We start from the raw sequence: 21,735 nt of genomic DNA on the forward strand, positions 1-21,735 counted from the left end.
TATTGTAATTTAACAATTTTTCATTTTAAATTATAATGGATAGCTTGGTTAAATATAATTTACAAAATCCAAATTCTATGATCCAAGAACCATTGAATAACATTGAAAATTTAAGAAAAATTAATAATATTAAACAATCTTATAATTTTAATAATATATTTAACATAAATGTGTTATTATTATTTTCTATCACTGTAATAGAAACGCAAGTAGAAACGGCTTTAAAATTAAGAAATATTAGTAACAAAGACAGAATATTATTTTCTGAAAACCAACTACCAACTCATTATATAATATTGGAAAAAATTAGAATTGGTATAGATGATAATAATAAAGAATATCTATTATCTATAGCTGCTCAAAAGATACTATCACTAAACCAATATTATACATTATTAACAAATACTAAAGATATTGTAATAAAAGATTCCAAAATAATTTAAAAAAAAAAAAATGTATCTACATAAACAATCATATTCTAACATACAGGTTGTTAAATCATTTTTATTATATTAAATGTAATTTGTAATAAATATGTTTCAAATATAATAACAATGACCGTATGCTATTTAAAAGTTACTTACAAGTACAATTTGTTGTAAATAACTTTTAAATTTTAATTATTTTTTTTATTTCAAATCTATATTTTATTTGATTATTAAATCTTATAGATAAATTTTATATTTAATAATATTTTGAATATATCAGAATATTTTGATAATACAGAAACCATTAAACATATCCACCATGAAAGATATCTTAATATTGTTCATAATAATATACGACAGAAATGATAGATAGATACTTTTAATTTAAATATTTTGATTATTACTATCTCAAATATTTGAACTATTTATTATTTAAATAACTAGTTACTAGTACATTAAATATTTGAACTATTTATTATCTAAATAACTAGTTACTAGTACATTAAATATTTGAACTATTTATTATCTAAATAACTAGTTACTAGTACATTAAATATTTGAACTATTTATTATTTAAATAACTAGTTACTACTACATTAAATATTTGAACTATTTATTATTTAAATAACTAGTTACTAGTACATTAAATATTTGAACTATTTATTATCTAAATAACTAGTTACTAGTACATTAAATATTTGAACTATTTATTATCTAAATAACTAGTTACTAGTACATTAAATATTTGAACTATTTATTATTTAAATAACTAGTTACTAGTACATTAAATATTTGAACTATTTATTATTTAAATAACTAGTTACTACTACATTAAATATTTGAACTATTTATTATTTAAATAACTAGTTACTAGTACATTAAATATTTGAACTATTTATTATCTAAATAACTAGTTACTAGTACATTAAATATTTGAACTATTTATTATTTAAATAACTAGTTACTAGTACATTAAATATTTGAAATATAAAATATTTCAAATATTTTTTTGTTTTTCTGGATAGATGTTTTTCAGAGGAGGACATGTTTTTTCAAATTATCTTCCTGTTAAAAATGAAAAAGTAGCTTTGGAAAAATGTACTAAGTGCAATTAATATATTATTTTTAAAAATGAAAAAGTAGGATTGAAAAAATACTTGAAGTGTTCTCAATCATAAAAATACCAACGTTTAAATCAAAAATTAACGTTTAAATATAATACAAAATATTTAGATTTAAGATATAAATATGTAAGTATATTTCAAAGTAATATTTGACAGTTTTAAATTTCAAAAAAATAATAAATATATTGATTAAAAATAATATTCATTATTTTAAAATTATTAAAAACCGATTATATTGTAGATCATAGATTATTAATATTGTAATTGATTAATAATATATTGATATGTTAAAATATGTTTTTTTAAATTCAAATAATACAAAATATGTTTTTAAAATTAACATATTTAACATTTGTTTTTTTTAGATTAAATAATGTTAAAAATATGTGTTACGAATACAATATTTTTAATGTTTTTCCGACATTATTAAATTATATTTAAATATACATTAAATATATTATTACTTTTATTATAATAAAATTTTATAAATAGATAAATCTAAATAAAATAAATATATAACATATAAAAAAAATAATAAATATAAAATAAATTGTAATAATATAAAAAAAATATGTTTTTTAAAATATTTAATTTTTTATTACTAATTTAATTTTATAATATTTAAAAATAATAAAATTAAAAATAAATATATAATATATAAAAAAAATAATAAATATATTGATTAAAAATAATATTCATTATTTTAAAATTATTAAAAACCCATTATATTGTAGATCATAGATTATTAATATTGTAATTGATTAATAATATATTGATATGTTAAAATATGTTTTTTTAAATTCAAATAATACAAAATATGTTTTTAAAATTAACATATTTAACATTTGTTTTTTTTAGATTAAATAATGTTAAAAATATGTGTTACGAATACAATATTTTTAATGTTTTTCCGACATTATTAAATTATATTTAAATATACATTAAATATATTATTACTTTTATTATAATAAAATAATCTATTTTATTTATTATTTTATTATTTATTATTTTATTATTTATATTTTTACTATTTATATCTTTACTATTTTATTATTTTTTTGAAATTTAAAACTGTCAAATATTACTTTGAAATATACTTACATATTTATATCTTAAATCTAAATATTTTGTATTATATTTAAACGTTAATTTTTGATTTAAACGTTGGTATTTTTATGATTGAGAACACTTCAAGTATTTTTTCAATCCTACTTTTTCATTTTTAAAAATAATAATTGCACTTAGTACATTTTTCCAAAGCTACTTTTTCATTTTTAACAGGAAGATAATTTGAAAAAACATGTCCTCCTCTGAAAAACATCTATCCAGAAAAACAAAAAAATATTTGAAATATTTTATATTTCAAATATTTAATGTAGTAGTAACTAGTTATTTAAATAATAAATAGTTCAAATATTTAATGTACTAGTAACTAGTTATTTAAATAATAAATAGTTCAAATATTTAATGTACTAGTAACTAGTTATTTAGATAATAAATAGTTCAAATATTTAATGTACTAGTAACTAGTTATTTAAATAATAAATAGTTCAAATATTTAATGTACTAGTAACTAGTTATTTAAATAATAAATAGTTCAAATATTTAATGTAGTAGTAACTAGTTATTTAAATAATAAATAGTTCAAATATTTAATGTACTAGTAACTAGTTATTTAGATAATAAATAGTTCAAATATTTAATGTACTAGTAACTAGTTATTTAAATAATAAATAGTTCAAATATTTGAGATAGTAATAATCAAAATATTTAAATTAAAAGTATCTATCTATCATTTCTGTCGTATATTATTATGAACAATATTAAGATATCTTTCATGGTGGATATGTTTAATGGTTTCTGTATTATCAAAATATTCTGATATATTCAAAATATTATTAAATATAAAATTTATCTATAAGATTTAATAATCAAATAAAATATAGATTTGAAATAAAAAAAATAATTAAAATTTAAAAGTTATTTACAACAAATTGTACTTGTAAGTAACTTTTAAATAGCATACGGTCATTGTTATTATATTTGAAACATATTTATTACAAATTACATTTAATATAATAAAAATGATTTAACAACCTGTATGTTAGAATATGATTGTTTATGTAGATACATTTTTTTTTTTTTAAATTATTTTGGAATCTTTTATTACAATATCTTTAGTATTTGTTAATAATGTATAATATTGGTTTAGTGATAGTATCTTTTGAGCAGCTATAGATAATAGATATTCTTTATTATTATCATCTATACCAATTCTAATTTTTTCCAATATTATATAATGAGTTGGTAGTTGGTTTTCAGAAAATAATATTCTGTCTTTGTTACTAATATTTCTTAATTTTAAAGCCGTTTCTACTTGCGTTTCTATTACAGTGATAGAAAATAATAATAACACATTTATGTTAAATAGATTATTAAAATTATAAGATTGTTTAATATTATTAATTTTTCTTAAATTTTCAATGTTATTCAATGGTTCTTGGATCATAGAATTTGGATTTTGTAAATTATATTTAACCAAGCTATCCATTATAATTTAAAATGAAAAATTGTTAAATTACAATATTATATTATTTAAATTGATGATATTATTTCAATAATTATGATAGAATAATTACATTAAAATATATTTATTATAACCAACTAATTGATTAACTATATTTGTAATTAAAAAATAATTACAATTTTTATTAATTATAAGATAAATTGAATTGATTAATAATTTCTCAAAATGAAATTTAAAGTTAAAATTTCTAAAGTATGAAGACAATGATAAAAAAAATAAAATTACAAGCTATACAAATAGCAAAAAAAGAAAAATTGGTTGATCAGAAAACCTTGAAAAGACTTCAATCACCCGTAGAACAGAAGGTGAAAATGCAACCAGAAGAACTTAATAATTTTTTTAAAAATTTAATTTTAAATTATAATGACCAAAATATTATAAATACTTCTATTATTAATGTTAATAATTATAATGAAAGTGATATTAAAATAACTTTAGAAAAACAAGTAGAAAATATTATTAAAATGAAAATGTTTGGAAAAAAATCATTTGAACACTATTGTATTCTAGCAAATAGTATCGTAAATATTTTAAGTTTAAAAAAATATAGCTATGAATATATTATGACTATTACAAAATATAAAAGTAAAAATTTCATAAAAAAACTAGAATGGTTAGGAAATATTGTATCAAAGTTTCCTAAAATAATGCATATAAATATTACATTAACTGAATTTATAAATAATAGAAAAAATATTACAGAATTGTTTAGTGATAAATATAAAGATATTAATATATATTGGAGTAATGTAAATAATTTAGAATAAAATAATATAAATACATCTAATTGAAATTGATAGTAAATATATCTAATGAAATTGATAATGTAATTAATATAAGTAATAGTAACTATGAAGAAGCTTTGAATTTGTTAGAAAAAATAGACTTGAGTGATAAATCAATTTATGAAGTAGTCGAAAAATTATTGTTTTAAACAATATAAAAAACAATTAATAAAAAATATTATTCAACAAAAATTTAAACATTTTTTATAATTCAAAAATTTTTTTATATTGTAAAGAAAAATTCAAACATTTTTTTATATCTACCATCATTTGTATCTTGTTCTTTATCTATTACTAAAAATCCAAACTGTTCTTTCCAACATTGAATACACATATTTTTTAAAATATCATAATCAATATCATTACAATGGTCATTAAATATGTGTTTCAGATTAGTCTTATCTTGTTTAAATATAATTATATAGTTTGCATTATCTCTTATCAATTGTTTAGGAATTTTTAAATATGTTTGACATAAATAAAAACAAGAAATGTTATTGTGTCTACCATAAGCAAAATAATTGGAAATATTATCTTGTTGTTCTGTAGAGATATCATCAAATATTATTACTGAATATGGTTTAACATTTTCAGGTGTTGGTAAAGATTGAATTGATAAACATTTTATATCTTTAGATTCCAAATCATTTTTAACACACAATTTATTGAATTGAATTATCAATCAAAATAATAAATATTTAATAATGTATTTAAAAAGTTGATAAATCAAAAATATTGATTTATAATAATAAAGTAAAGAAAATTACAATTATTTAATTGTAAATTTTACTGTTATAATTTGTAATAAAATATTAAAGATATAATAATTAGATCTTTTTTTTTTAGTTTTATAGTAAATGAAAAAAATGAACAATTAATTTTTGATAATTGTTTTAAAATTAATAGAAACAATTTAGAAAAACCAGTTTTTAAAATTGGAGAAAAAGTAAGAATTCAATCACATAAAAAACAATTTGAAAACAAATATAAAAATAATTGGACTCGAGAAATATTTTATATTAGTAAAATTTATCCATCTAATCCAATAACATATTTAATAAGAGATTTAAATTATGAACCAATATTGGGTAAATTTTATAAATTTGAACTTCAAAGAGTTCAAATTTAAAGTTTCATTTTTTTTTTGCGTCCACCCTCTTCTAACGCTAAATACTTACTGCACTTGTAACCATGTTTGACAAAGTCAAACGGTTTCGACAGAGTCGAAACATGTGTTGATGTATAAAAGCTTAATTGAATATTCTAGATCAAATATTATGCTTATCTTGCAGTTTGTGACTCATGTTGACTCCGTCAACGGTTCACAAAGTGAACATATTCAACAGTATTTCATTCTTCGGTCCTGTGCGGACCAGTGCTTTATCTTGCAAGTATATTTTATGCTTTATAAAAGCTTTCAGTTCATAGGGTGAACATATTGACTCTGTCAACGGTTTCCGAAGGAAACATATTAACTCTGTTAAACAGTTCACCCTGTGAATACTTATAAAGCTTATTCTATTTATAGATTGTGAGCAGTGTTGATAAGATCAACTGTGAAACATACTACTCAACTATAATTACATTACTTCAGAATATACGGTTTAGATGAGTTGGTTAAGCAGTTGGAATTGTAACAATAATTTTGTTGCAAGTTCATCGTTTTTTTTTGAAAGGTACTTTAAAAAATAAATGTATCCTTTTTTGTTTTTTTTTTTTGAATAGATTACTTTAAATATTTTGTAATAAATATTTAAAATTATCAATCAATAATAATCGACCCAACTCAAAATTTTAACTGGACCAACCTAAATATTGATTACGAGTACTTCAAAAATAGATATCTTTAATATCTTAAAAATATTAACTACGAGTAACTATAATTTAAGGTTGGTACCTTAATAGTGTACCAACCCTAAATATTGATTACGAGTACATCAAAAATAGATATCTTTAATATCTTAAAAATATTAACTACGAGTAACTATAATTTAGGGTTGGACTCATCGACCCAACTAAAAATTTTTAACTTTTTTTTGAGATAATATAAGCTAAAAAAATGAGTTAAATGTTAAAAAATGTTAAAATTTTGAGTAACTGTAAGTTAAAAAAATGAGTTAAATGGTAAAAATGTTAAAATTTTGAGTTAAAATGATAATAAATGTTAAAATTTTAACATTTTTGATATTGTCCTGTAGTCCGGAATATACATACTACTGACGTAACAAAGAGCCACGAAGTACACACCGACGCCAGTTCCGTAGGGCTATCTGGAGTGTTGTTACAGCTAGAAGGCGAGAATTGGAAACCGGTACACTATTACAGCAGACGATGTAATGCTGCTGAGTCTACGTATCCATCACATGATTTAGAAGTATTGGCGATCGTAGAGACACTTGAACGATTACGAGTTTAATTAGTCGGCACACCATTTGTTGTACGAACGGACTGCAATGCAATTGCAATAACTAAATCCACTACAGCATTGAAGCCGCGCACTGCCAGGTTAATAGTTGTATGCAGATTCAGTAGGTACGTAATAGTAAAGGCAGTCAGAACTACGAAAACTGAACCAGTCATAAAAGCATTAGAAGAAATCATGGCCATTTTTGGTCAACCACTTAACAGATCGAGGTGCGGCGTTCACTTCGAACTGCAGTACGAACACCAAGGGCTAACGGACAGGCCGAACGCGTAAATAAAACAGTTATCAACGCTTTGAAATGTATGAGCGAAATGGCCAAAACATGGGATAAATGCTTCCAAACACCCAATGGACGATAAATGCCCAACGTAATGAGGTAACAAAATACACGCCTAATCAACTTGTGTTTCATTTCAATCCTAGAGATACAACCGAATGATACAAGCTATTAACGATGATGATATAGGTAATCCAGATATCGAGGTGAAACGTGATGAAGCAGCAAACCATATCATGGCAGCGAGAAATAAGTGGAAAGAGCGTTATGACAAAGACATCAAACTCCAAAAAAAATTATGTTGGCGACTTAGAGGTCATTGATCATGTTTCAAATGCAACAGGTCTCCCCCATAAGCTGGATTCCGCATTTAAAGGACCATATATTGTTATGAAAGTACTTAACATACGACAGATAATTATCGAAGATCTACCAGACTCAACGCATACACAAAGACGTTATTGCAACATATGTAGTGTGGATCACATAAAACCGTGATGTGCATTAATTCCTGAACTTGATGGTATCGACGACGATGATGATTCGTCCATGCAGGACGAAACGTCAGGAAAAGCCGAGCTGTCACCGACAGTTTGCTTGTGAGAGGGCATTCGCTGGTTGACGTTCAAAAGGAGGGGAGTGGTCGTCGGTTCGTTGAATGTGCAGGTTGGATATTTCTGACACCCGTATACTCATTTTTTAATTAATTATAAGTTTTCGGTTTGGGTTTGTAAAAGTTGTATAAAATATAAATTTTAAAACAGAATATAGACACATTGGCTACTCTTGACACATTCATTTGTTCCTTTGCCAAACTAATTTTTTTTCAATTTACATTTATTACAGGGAATAATATACATACGTATGCATTTTTAAGGTAGTATAAAACTATGAAACTTAAAATAAATAAAAGAAAACTTTAAAGAATATTATTTGTATGGGACAACTAAGTTCTATTGCATCTTTAGTAAATATAGTGTTGCACGCATATGAAGCAACCATGACCTACCTCACGAGCATCGCATCATATATCATGCAATAATTGGGGAGTAATATCCGATCGATATGCCTAACAAATGCTAAAACAATTCTCTTCTGCATATGCATCTACATATTTGCATGTGCGTATATGCACATTTGATGCCCTAGAATTACAGAATTATAACAAAAATTAAGATACAAATAGAGTAATTCAAATTCGAGTTAAAACCGTGGGATGCTTGATATAGTAAATATTACAATCACTCTCTTGGCAACTACCTGTGTACAGAGGGTTATGAAAGTGAAGCAAAATCCATCCCACGCTTTTAACTCTAATTTGAATTACTCTATTTGTATCTTAATTTTTGTTATAATTCTGTTCTGAGGTAGTTGACTATGACTGATCGTTCGATTTGCTATTACTTCATTATAGGTCCCTTTGTCATTAAAATTTATTTTCTACTTTTTAGTTCGATTAGCAATAAAAGCGTGTTTTTTAGTCTTTTTAAACTATTTTTTATTTTCTACTTTTTAGTTCGATTAGCAAAAAAGCGTGTTTTTTAGTTTTTTTAAACTATTTTTTATTTTCTACTTTTTAGTTCGATTAGCAAAAAAGCGTGTGTTTTAGTTTCTTTAAACTATTTTTTTTTATTATGAATGAAAATTATTGTTATCATTGCAGTCAGTGAATAAATGATTCGATATATTCGTGTTATATTTAATTCCTTTCTTATCGACTGTGAGTCTAAAGCTATGCAGTTATCGGCCGTGATAAAGAAGTAATCGGGATTAAGAACTTATTTCGTGGAGGGAGCCTGAGAAACTGATTTACAAGAATAAATAAAGATTTTTCATTTTACAACCAAATTCACCATTCACCTTACTTTTTGCCCACAGTAAAAAAAAGAAAATATTAATCCTGGCAATCCTAGTAAGGATAATGGAAAACTTTTATCAAATTATTGCATTGTCATCGGTCCTTGATAGGTGTGCAAAATTTCAAGTCGATCAGATTTTTAGAAGCCAGTGAAAATTAAGCTCAAAGATTCCGTTACATACATACATACAACCCGTCCTAATAAAAGTGTGTTAAAAAATTCATTGATAAACTCGAGCTCATATGTATATCTACGAGCAAAGTACTTTCATTCATATAACGAGCCGCCCATATGCCAATTTTCTCGACCATTCGAAAATAGTCAATATTGGAATGTGTCGTGTAGAATTAATTGCCAATATTTGGTAAATCTTGAATTTTTGTCAAGTCGAGTGCCCGTGGGTTCGTACATATGTATGCATCAATATGTGTATGTAAATATGTTTTTCTAAATGCTCGACAACCGCAGATGCTGTGCGTCAAGTGCGCATACAGCATACAGTAACTTGCAAAGAACTACATAAGTAGCTTATGAAAAAGTTCTGTGTCGGACATTTCAATACTAGGACTTCAATACTAGAATTTCCAAACAATTATTTTATGTATATGTAGTTCTTCAATTGATAAAAAGAGCACAAAAACATATGCATATATCTGCAAAGTTAGAAACTTACTCTGAAATTAGAGCATTTGAAGATGCCTGTGAACATTTCAAGGTTACTGTACATACAATGCTGTGCCTATGAACAGAGAATGTTAATGGAATGAGAAGGTGCAAATGTTAAATGAGCTTTTTTCGAGTACTAATTTGTAGATTCATACTAAGGGATTTTCAAATTCAACTTTCCTCACTAGTGGGGGATTGCAGATATTTACCACGCAAGTGGAGGGTTTCTATATTTACTTACCACGCTAGGACAGGAATTCAGATTTTTTCTGCGTTTACCACACTGCTAAGGGATTTCATAAGATCTTTCGCCACACTACTAAGGAAATCGACTTATTTCATGCCCACAGCGAAGCGAATAAATTTGCGATTAGAAGGCCGCGCGGCAGTTAATTTGTGGTGCAGAAGCTAAAGTCGGCGGAATTATTCGTTTTGTTTTTTGGCACGTATTTAATTCAGGTTCAAGTCATTTTTTTTTTCTTGCACATTTTTTTTTACAATTCAAACCAGTAAAGTTTGGTAAAATTTTTGAGTTTATTTTAATTAAAACTTCTTTAAAATACTTTTTTTTTGTATTTCATAAATGGAAATTTCTTTTCGGTATAAAATAGTTCATACTGGATATGACCTGATTTTTATATAAATTAATCAAAACAGAAAATATGTGCATATGTCTTTAATCTCTTTCATCAAATCCAAATTATATTGATGAGAAAATATCATTCTAATATCCGTCCAGAAAGCCAAACGCGCATACACACATACATATGCATATAATTACGCACACAAACTTTCAACTAACGCAGAATATGTGCATATAAAAGTGCGAATCGAATAAAAGACTGATTTAGAAAAGTTCAGTAGTAATTATAGATTAGCGTAATCGTGAAAGACGTGTCGTGTATGCAGTACATCGTCCCATATTTGACTCAGGTTCAAGTCCCTTAGGTATTTTTCTTTGTTCGATATTTTTATTTAATTTTTTATATTTGGTTTATTTAGAATAGATTTAAAATAGTGTGTTCAACTTTGCTAATACCTGTTATTTATAAATTTATTTTCTATATAACATTATTCATACTTCTTTTGAATTGATTTATGTATATGTAAAACAGCCATAAAGGCAATCAAATGAATATGCATTCCTATATTTAATCTCTTTAGTCAAATCTGAACTAAGTACATACACATATTTATGAGAAAATGTTCTAATATCCATGGATGCATCCAGAAAGCCAAGCGCGCATACACGCATATGTATATATATGTATATAAATGTATACAAACCTTCATCGAACGCAAAATGTATGCATATAAAAAACAACAACTGCGACCGCCTTCTTGTCCGTCAGTGAAAAGATGGGATATGTATACCCTATGAGCAAAAAGAACCGGGAAGGTGATGTTGACTGTTTTCTTCGATTGCCAAGGCATAGTCCACCATGAGTACCTTCCATCAGGCCAGACAGTCAATAAAGAATATTATTTATCCGTTTTGAAGCCTTTGAGAGGTGCTGTATGTTGCAAACGGCCGGAAATGTGAGCAAACAATTGTTGGATTTTGCATGATGATAACGCGCCATCGCACTGATCAAAGAGAATACGACGAAGGAGCTGAAGGCCATGTCGGCCTGCCGGGGCTGTTTGGAGGACTGGGTTAAACGTTGGCACATGTGTGTTGCTTCAGACGGGTCATATTTTGAAGGAGATAATATAAATTTGCCTTAAATTTAACTCTGTTTTGTTTAATTTAAACATTCCCGGTACTTTTTATCATAGGGTACATATATGCGGCTTTGCGGACAGAAATGTGTGATTCGCTGGAATTGTTCAAGGAATCTAAGTCGCATTAACTCGCGACTGTCGAACAGTTAGAAGACATATTTACATACATATAAAAGTGCATACATACATACATACGCAGCCGCGGTGACTCGACATGACAAAAATTCAAGATTTATCAAATATTAGCAAATAATTTCTACGCGAAATATTCCAATATTGACTATTTTCGAATGGTCGAGAAAATTGGCATATGGGCGGCTCATTTTATGAATGAAATTGAAATATGAGCTCGAACATATGAATGAACTTTTTGTTTTTGTTCTAAATTGTTCAGCGCCGTCGCTGATAGAATCATGGCCGCTGCGACTGCGTCTACGAATGTATTTTGTTTTTGTAGTCGCTAGGCTTAGATTTTAGCTTCGGGCGACATGCGCATGTGAGGTATGTGTTTTTGTTGTTGCTGCTGCTTTTGCGTCTATCAAAGTATTGTGTTTTTGTAAGCAAAATATTAGGATTATCGACTGGTTAAATACAAAAGTACACGGAAGCAAGAAGGAGCGCTGTGTTCGCGCATATATCTATGCATGAATGTGTGAACGTACATGGATGTAGTAACATATTAATATTATTTTGTAGGAAGTTTAGAAGGCAAGTAGGTACATATGCTAGGACATAAAGTGGTTATATATACATACATAGACCAGAATTGTTTTTGCACTTGTTAGGAAGAAACTCGTTCACTAGTGCGTACGTGTATTTGATTTCTTGTAAGAATGTGATGTGCTGTGACATGTGTACATACATAAGTCAAGGTTATTGGGCATACATGCATATGTACATATGTATGAAAGGAAGATAATGTTCTTGCGCTTGTGCATTATCGTTTTTCATATACATATGTACATACATAAATATGTATGTAAATGCTGTCGAATACATAAACTATAAATTGACATACAATATAAAATAAGTGTTGATTTATCTTAAACCGTTCTTTTTTTCTGAATGCAAATACCTCCTATTGACATGTACATACATATTATGTATATTGTCATATACCATAATTTATGTACATATAGAGTATATATTCATTTATGAATGTATGTAATGAAAAACTTCATGAATTACTTTCAGAATTTATTAAAACTTATTCGCGTCGCGCGCATACATATCTACGTAGACATCACAAACCTTTTGTTCACAACGCAGGCGCAGAAATAAACGCTCTGCGTATTTATCCTCCCCACGTGACTTGCCATCAATTCCAGGCGCAATTTTTTTTTTTTCGTTTTTAAATTTGTTTTCTTTAATGTAATCGTAAAAAAATTTGTAATAAATTTTATGTATCCGCTTATCATTTCAAAAGTAACATAATGGTAAAAAAATAAGCAGTCGAAGAAATAAACGCACCGCCTATTTTTCCTCGCCACATGTTAGACTCGATTTCAATTCCCGGCGCCAACTTTTTTTTATCAATTTTTTTTTTAAATTCGTTTTTTTTAATGTATATTAGTTGAAAAAAAAAATTATGTAATAAATTTTACGTATTCGCTTATTATTTCAAAAATACGAAAATAGTAAAAATTTAATTGGTTTAATGTCGAGGTGAGAAATGTGTTGTGTGTTGAGGTGAAAGATGTGTGGTGTTTCTAATTTTTGTGTAGGCAAAAGTCAGTGATTTGTCTATAAACTCGGTGTGCTAAATTCCCTTACTACAAATCTTTCAAATCTCAATTGTACTAAAAATGCTTAACAGTAACATTTGCACCTTATCATTCCATTAACATTCTCTGCTATGAATGCGCGCAGGATTTCTTGAGAAATTGTACCGTAATATTTTTTGCTGTGGTAAGTGCACATATGTACATACACACAGCATATATGTATATATGCGCATATGAATATATATTCACATATTTGTATTTCCATATGCCATCTTTCTGTGTGGCTGGTAATGAAGCGTTTTCTATTGAGGATTTAGATTTAGTTGAACAAAGTTTTACAGAGCACGCTTCTTACCTTTAGACAGACATAATTATGTACATATTTAGCATAATTTTGGATGATTTGGAAAAAATTCTAATATATAGGTCATATTAAAAAGCTACCTAACATTCTTTGCTTCTAATCACCAAGAAATTATTATCGACTGCTGCTGAATTTACATAATTCAGCCCCTTACTGTTAACTTTTGGAGAAAAATGTGTCTGTGGTGATTAGCCTTCGCAAGACGACGCAAGACCCCTCGAAATTCCATACGTTCCTGTCATTGAGACTTCTCTATCCATTAATGTTCTCTGGAGCACGGGTACGAGATGTAGCTGAGTAGAAAGCATTACGAAGCGTCAAGTTGCTGTCGAGGGTGAGCTTAGGGTAATGTTTGCAGATACTCCCCTCCATGTTGTCTTTCAAGAACGGTAGGCCAGATTCCGCCAAAATGCTTTTTATTGGTGACGTGGGAAATGCCCGAAGCGCTCTGCGAATAGCAGTGTGATATGGCGCCGCAAGCATTTTTAGATTATTTTGTACGTGATGACCGTAGATTTCAAGAGCGTAGTTGATGACATTTAAAATAAAAATCCGCAGTAAAATCTCATGCCGGACTTTTTTCCTTATGGCAGCAAACTTTTAAAAGCGTTATTACGGCAGCATTGCCATTTTTTTCTTCGTTAACGCTAACGGAATTTTTTCTTCGCGCGATAATTGTTAGTTGTCCTACGTTTTCTGCTGCTTTTCACTTTTAAAGTAAATGTGCAATTATTTTAGTTTTAGCTATTTTTATATTTAAAATGCATATATTTTACAGAAATGAGCTCCTTCTCTTCGACTGACTCTTCGGAGGAACACCAAGAAAAGCAATGCAAATATAGAAAACAAAAATTCAAAAACAAGTGGCTTGACGACGACAATTTCAGTGGCTGGTTGGAAGCTGTGGCTAGCGATGTATTTAAATGCAAATGCGCTGCGTGCGACAAAGTTTTGAACTGCGGCAAGTCTGATTTGCAGAAGTACGCTGAAACAAAAATGCACAAAAAAAATTTGAAGGCAATAAAAAAGATGCCTAAAATCAACAGTTTTTTTAAGAAAAATCCGAGTAAACCAAATGGTTCAAAAAATTTCGAAATAAGACTTAGCATATTCTTTGCTGAGCATAATGTCGCGTTGCAAGTGGTGGACCATTTAATCCCACTATTAAAAGAAATCGTGCCGGATTCGGATATAATAAAAAATTGTGAGCTCGGAAGAAAGAAGTGCACCAGCATAGTAAAAAATGTATTGGCAAAAGAAGAAAAAGACAATTTAGTAAAAAAATTAAAAGTAAACAAATTTTCCATAATGGTCGATGAGAGCACAGACATCTGACTCAATAAGCATATGTGTCTCCTGGTGAGATTTTTCGACGAGGAAAGCGAGCGGGTTGTGGTTAAGTTGCTGGATCTAATTCCAATAAGAACTGATTGCACTGCAGAAGCTCTGTACGGAATTTTTAAAGAATCCATTTTAGCTCTTGGAATTCCATTCAACAACATAATAGCCAATTAAAATACATTTTTTCAGCATATGCAAACATTTCTAATGAAATATTTTATTACATTTAAGGTATGTGCAGCGATGGTGCCAGTGTAATGATCGGACAGCATAATTCTTTTGCATTAAGATTAATTAGGGACATACCAAATGCTATAGTTGTAAAGTGCATCTGTCATTCTGCAGCAATTATTGCAAGTAAGGCTTGTTTAACGCTACCCAGAGGACCTGAGGATCTTTTGCGGCAAATCGGTTCGTACTTTTCGGGAAGTTCCAAAAGATGCGCGCAATTAGAAGCTCTGCAGGAAAGGCTAAACGAGAAGAAAAAGAAAATCCTTCGAACTTGTACAACCAGGTGGCTCTCTCATCACAAATGCGTCGAAAGTGTATTACAAAACTGGGATGTGTTATTGGCATTTTTCAACCAAGCTGTCACGCAGGACAAATTAAAATCAACAGAGGCGATTTTATTTGAGCTCAACAACCAATGCAATAAGATTTATTTATTTGAATGTAACGAGCTCCTAAAAACTGTTCCAAAAACGGCTGCAAACAAAATTAGAACAGATTCTCTACAGTTTTAACTGCTTTGGAAGAGATATTCAAAGAAATTGAGTTTTTAAATCCAGAAGTTGTAATGGCAGTAAAAGGAAACAAAAATGATCTCACATTTGAGAACATTTGTAAAATAGTATGTGTGGATGCCAACTCTCTCCTACAAGAGTGGAGAACGTTTGAGTTCAATTTCTCTGAAGACGAAAAATCTAACCTTTTAAAGATGGGAGTTGAAAAGTTTTGGAGCGAAGTCTGTAAACTTAAAAATTTCAATGACAATTTTGTTTTTCCTATTTTGGCTAAAGTAGCGAAGTTCGTTTTATCTTTATCTCATGGTAATGCAGACTCCGATAGAATTTTTTCTATCGTAACAGATGTTCGCACCAAAGAAAGGAATAAGCTCAACTTCGGTTTGCATTATTCTTTCTTTTTTGCAAGACGAAAATCAAGATTGCTGCAAATTTCAATGCAATGAATCTCATTTCAAGAAAATGGTATTTGCAGAACTCAGGAATTCTTAATATTGACACTATGTTCCTTAGCCAAACGAGTACAAAATACAAAACTTTGTATTGTTTTTATTAGTAACTTAGCTTTAGAAAACGAACTGAAAGTCATTTTTGTGATCTTAGTATAAAAACTCTGTTATGTTTTCTTTTTAAGTTTGTCTTATTTTAAACAGAACTAAATGTAATGAGAAAGTCTAATTTTTAGTCTTTTTGCTGAATTTTTTTTATATGTGTATATGTTTATTAGGGCGGGTCGATTTAAAAATCGCTCATTGTTCTGTGAAAATCGTATTCTAGGGATCAAAATAAGAAACTGGCTCCCTCTAAAACGAATTCTGATGTCCCCCAATTTGGGTCGAACGAAAAATCCCACTTTGGCCTTTACATGAGAAAAGAAACTAAAAAGTTCGACCCAAATTGGGGGACATCAGAATTCGTTTTAGAGGTATGGTTCCTTCGGCAAAGTTTCTTATTTTGATCCCTAGAATATGATTTTCACAGAGCAATGGGCGATTTTTTTGCCTCCCCACAAATCGACCCGGCCTGGTGTTTATAATATGATAAATATGTGTATTTATATATATTTGAATTAAAATTTGTTTTTATTATAAAGTGGCAAATCAGCACCAAGTCCAAAACTTATGCAAATAATTCAATTTTGACGTTGCAAGTGTCTGATTATAGTGTAAACACAAGAGAAAAAAAATGTAGGGAAAATTTTTTTGTAAGCGTAGGGAAAAGTAGGGAATTTTTTTGGGCTGTTTTTGGGTTTTTTCAAAAAATCGTTTACCATCACTGATAAGAGCTCTTACAACGTTGACCAGTAAAGATGGGCCAATAAACGAACGCTTGGAGGACAGGTATTTTACAATGTTTGAGTTCGTTATCAGTCTATCTCTGAGGTACTGGCAATGGTATTTAAATGAGTATTTGCTGTCTAGTACAATTCCAAGAAACTTGAGAGTATGTGAGCATGGCATATTTGTATTGCTGAATGTGAGTATTGGGAAACTACAATTATGTTTTTTGCAAATATGTAGTAACTTGGATTTAGTACAGGAAATGGAAGCGTCGGAGGAAGAGGACCATGAGGATAAAACGGAGAGAATTTCCTCGAAAGTAGAAACTGTCGAGTTAAGGTCAGAAAATTTTGAAAACAATAGAATGTCATCGGCATATGTTTGATGCCGGATATTGGGGAAATTAGACAGGATAGAGCTTATTTCGTCAAATGCTATTGTGACGAGAAGGACCGATAGGGGTGAACCCTGAGGAGTGCCGTTATCAAGAGGTAGAGTGGGTGGGAAATATTGGAAATAAGAACTTTGATTTTGCGTTTGGAAAGAAAGGATTTAACAAAGTTGTAGATGCGACGCCCAACCTTCCATTCGATGAGTTGTCGAGTGAAAGTAACGAAACATGATTTTTGTTGGATAAGGCGATATGAATTGGTCTAGATGTAAGAGAGCATTGATAGTGCTTTGGCCCTTTTTGAAGACTACCTGATTTGGATGGATTAGATTGTTGGAATGAAGGTACCAGGAAAGTCTAGTAGCAACTATTTTTTCCATAAGTTTTCCCAGGCAAAGGATTAGAGAGATGGGGCGGTAGCTAGCGATTTCGCAAGCAGGCTTTCCAGGTTTCAATATGGGGATTATAGCACTTGTTTTCCAAAGTTGGGGGAAGGTGCCAGTACGGCGGGACGGGGGAAGGGAGGTGTCTAATAATGGGGTAGGACATTTTGTCTATACCAGCAGTTTTAAATTTGACTGAGGATAGAGCCACTTTTAATTCGAGTTAGGAAAGTTCAGAGACAAGCCGTTTGGCCGAAGGAGATAACTGATGAGTGGGAGAGTGAGTATAGGATAGTAAGAATAGTTTGTTAGCAGAAAATTCTGAGGTGAAATTGGTATCAGAGGAGGAGTTATCTAAATTATTGGCGAATTCTAGGGCTTTAGGATGTAGTAGAGTGTCTCTAGGGGTATTTAAGGATGAAATCGGGGGAAAAGAGGGCAAACCAGATAGCCTTTTTATATAAGGCCACACTTTTTTCGGTTCGGAAGAGGAGTTGATGCTGCTAGTGAATTTCTGGTAACAATCGGTTTTGGCAATTTTGGCTTTGCGTCCGAAAAGCGCCGTTTGGTTTCTTATAGGTGACTAGGCTTATCGGTAAGCCATTTCGTTTAAGCTGTTGCCGTTTTCGTTGCTTATTTAGCCTTAGTGCCGAGAGTTCGCTGTTTCACCAGAGAGGGAATGGTTTGAGTAGTTTGACGGAGGATTGAGGGATAGATTGGTGAGCTGTGGTACGAACGACTTTTTGTAGTCTGGAAGTTTCCTGGTTGATGTTGGATAAAAAAGGGAAGGATTCGGAGTAGAGAAGGCAGTAGTTTTCAAATTTGGTCCAGTCCGCTAAGTCTGCTTTGAAGAATATTCTGTGTTTAAGGAGGGGTGAGGGTTGGGGAGAGGATATTTAAATATGGATGGGAAAGTGATCGCTACCGTGTAAGTCATCGATGCGGTGCCAATCGGTTGTGGGGCAGAGTGATGCAAAGCAGAGTGAGAGGTCAATATGTGCAAAAGTCGCGTGGGTGGGGGAACCGTCATTAAGAATAACGCAGTTGGAACTAAGTATATCATCTTCAATTAATCCCCCTCAAGTATTAGCTGAGGGAAATCCCCAAAGGGGGATCAAGGCATTAATTGAGAGAAATGGTGTATTAGCCACTCTGGCAAAAGAGGGGGGTGGCAGATGTACTATTGGGTTTTTTTATATTTGAGGTGTTGTCGTTGCTTATACCAGTATTTGCCACTCGGGCGAAGGAGGAGGAGGCAGATTTGCTGGGAAGTTGTTTTTTGTAAGTGGTAATGGCTTCTCTTATGGTACATTTATGTATAGTTTTAATTTTAAGTATTTATTTTGATTCAATAAACTTGGGACAAGTATTCGATGATGAGGGAGGTTCCCCTGCGCAGTTGGCACAGTATACTCTAGAGCATTCTGCAGGGGAGGAGTGGTTGGGAGAGAGGTTACAAACCACGCAAGCTGGAGTATTGTTGCACCGTTTGGCTGTGTGTCCTAACAGATTACAATTTTTGCAGCGCATGGGATTGGGGTAGTAGGGACGGACGTCAAGGGTACGCCAGGCGACTTATATTCGGCTAGGAAGTGTATACTTATCGACAGTTAGTAGCACTGCACCGGTACTTTTTCTAGTCGTGTAAATTTGTGCACAGCGGATACACCTTGTTCTTTGAGGCCATCAATTATTTCATCATCCGGAAGGTGGCAGATGAAGAGAGCGTATATCGTGCCCTTAACGGAGTTTAGTGTGGCGTGAAAAGTAACTTCCACCTCACCTGCACCGAGAAGATATTTTGTTGCCAAGAACTTTTCGGCGATTTTGTGGTTTCTTACGCGCAGTAGAAGACTACCATCGTGTAGTGTCGAAATGTTGTTTACCTCTTTGCTAATAGCTTGTATACCTTTGTATAAAACAAAGCAGGAGGCGGATGCAAGTGTTTTGTTGGCGTGCAGAGAGTTGATTATAAGGTACTTCGGGTCATCCTTTTTTGTTATCGGTAATCCGGGAAGAGATCCAGCGTTGAATATTCGGGTTTTTTCCTTTTCGTTTTCTGGACTGGGGACAATAGGGCGAACCTATTCAAGTTCAAAGACACATATGTACAATATGTATGCATATAAATTTATACACCACATATGTACATACATATATACACAGCATATATATACACATGTTTATTGTTTAATATACAAACAAAATGCCGATAAACGACAATATGCCCTTTAACCTTGTATGATAACAATATACACAACCCCAAAGCAACAGAACTTGTCACTAAGGCAAACAATAGTTACTTACTAGTAAACAGTTAACGACCGACGCGTTTCAATAGTACCAATAGAACTAAGATTTATGTAAACTAGTCAGTCTAAAGATTATGAATAAAGAGTAATCGATGTAATCAAAATATATTATTTTTTCTCAAATATCACCAAATGATATTAACTAACGCGAAGACCATGACACCACTACAGCTTAATATCAACCACTGCAATACGGCACAGGGCCTTTTAGACCAATTGCTGATGGAGAAAAAGATTAATGCGGTGCTGCTTTCGGAGCCGGTAACACCTGACTTATATACACATTTATGTACATGTACATACATATTTTTATTTATCTATAAAAGTTAATAAAAATGTATGCCCCTTTTTATTACTTACACAATAAAATTTTCGGTCCCCCAGTTGATATTCCAAATATTGTATTTACAAAAACCTAATACCTTCATAGGCGAAGAAGCAGCATTCTAAAATGTCCTTTAATACAACAAAAGCTATTTCATTCATAAACGCAAGCGCATATATCTCAAAGCAAGGCTTGTTTATTCATAAAATGAAGGCACCACATCTTCCCTCACGCGCCTGAGTTGTCCATAAGCCTATTTTTCTTCAGGAAGATAAAAATATTTGGTGAACCGTATATTTTTGTCTTCGTATATACATATGTACGCATATCCATATATATGTAAATATGTATTCTAAATGCGCGACAGAATAGCGACAGTCATAGCGAATGGTGATTGTTTAGCTGCTGTGTGTCAAGAGCCTGCAGTAACACACACTAATGATGTAATGGACTATGAATAAGTTCGTGCGGTTTTTTTCGAAATTTGAAACTTTATTGACGTAAAATGGTTACAAATTTAATATTCAAAATATTGTCCATCGCTTACTACTACTTTTTCCCATCTTTCTGGCAATTCACGGATTCCCTTTGTGAAAAATTCGGTCGGTTTTGCCGCAATCCACGAATCGATCCATTTTTTGACTTCATCGTAATTACGGAAGTGCTGGTCAGCCAGGCCATGTTGCATCGATCGGAAGAGATAGTAATCGGATGGCGCAAGGTCTGGACTATACGGCGGGTGGGGTAGGACATCCCATTTGAGCGTTTCTAAGTATGTTTTGACCACTTGTGCAACATGTGGCCGAGCATTGTCATGTTGCAAAATAACTTTGTCGTGTCTATCGGCGTATTGCGGCCGTTTTTCTCGCAGTGCTCGGCTCAAACGCATCAATTGTCGTCGGTAGACATCCCCCGTAATCGTTTCATTCGGTTTCAGTAGCTCATAATACACAACACCCAGATGGTCCCACCAGATACACAGCATAACCTTCAGGC

General features: G+C 30.4%; 1 protein-coding gene across 1 annotated transcript; it reads left to right on the top strand.

The window, feature by feature from the left end:
• Positions 1-15,176: 15,176 nt before the first annotated feature.
• Positions 15,177-20,864, top strand: LOC128870368 (uncharacterized; the record flags this gene model as incomplete). Its single annotated transcript, XM_054112983.1, has 3 exons — positions 15,177-15,294; positions 15,537-15,716; positions 20,845-20,864. Coding segments are annotated over 3 exons (318 nt in total), but the record flags the coding sequence as incomplete, so codon positions are not given.
• Positions 20,865-21,735: the final 871 nt, after the last annotated feature.

Source organism: Anastrepha ludens, chromosome X (assembly GCF_028408465.1).
Source record: "Anastrepha ludens isolate Willacy chromosome X, idAnaLude1.1, whole genome shotgun sequence".
Lineage (NCBI taxonomy): Eukaryota > Metazoa > Arthropoda > Insecta > Diptera > Tephritidae > Anastrepha > Anastrepha ludens.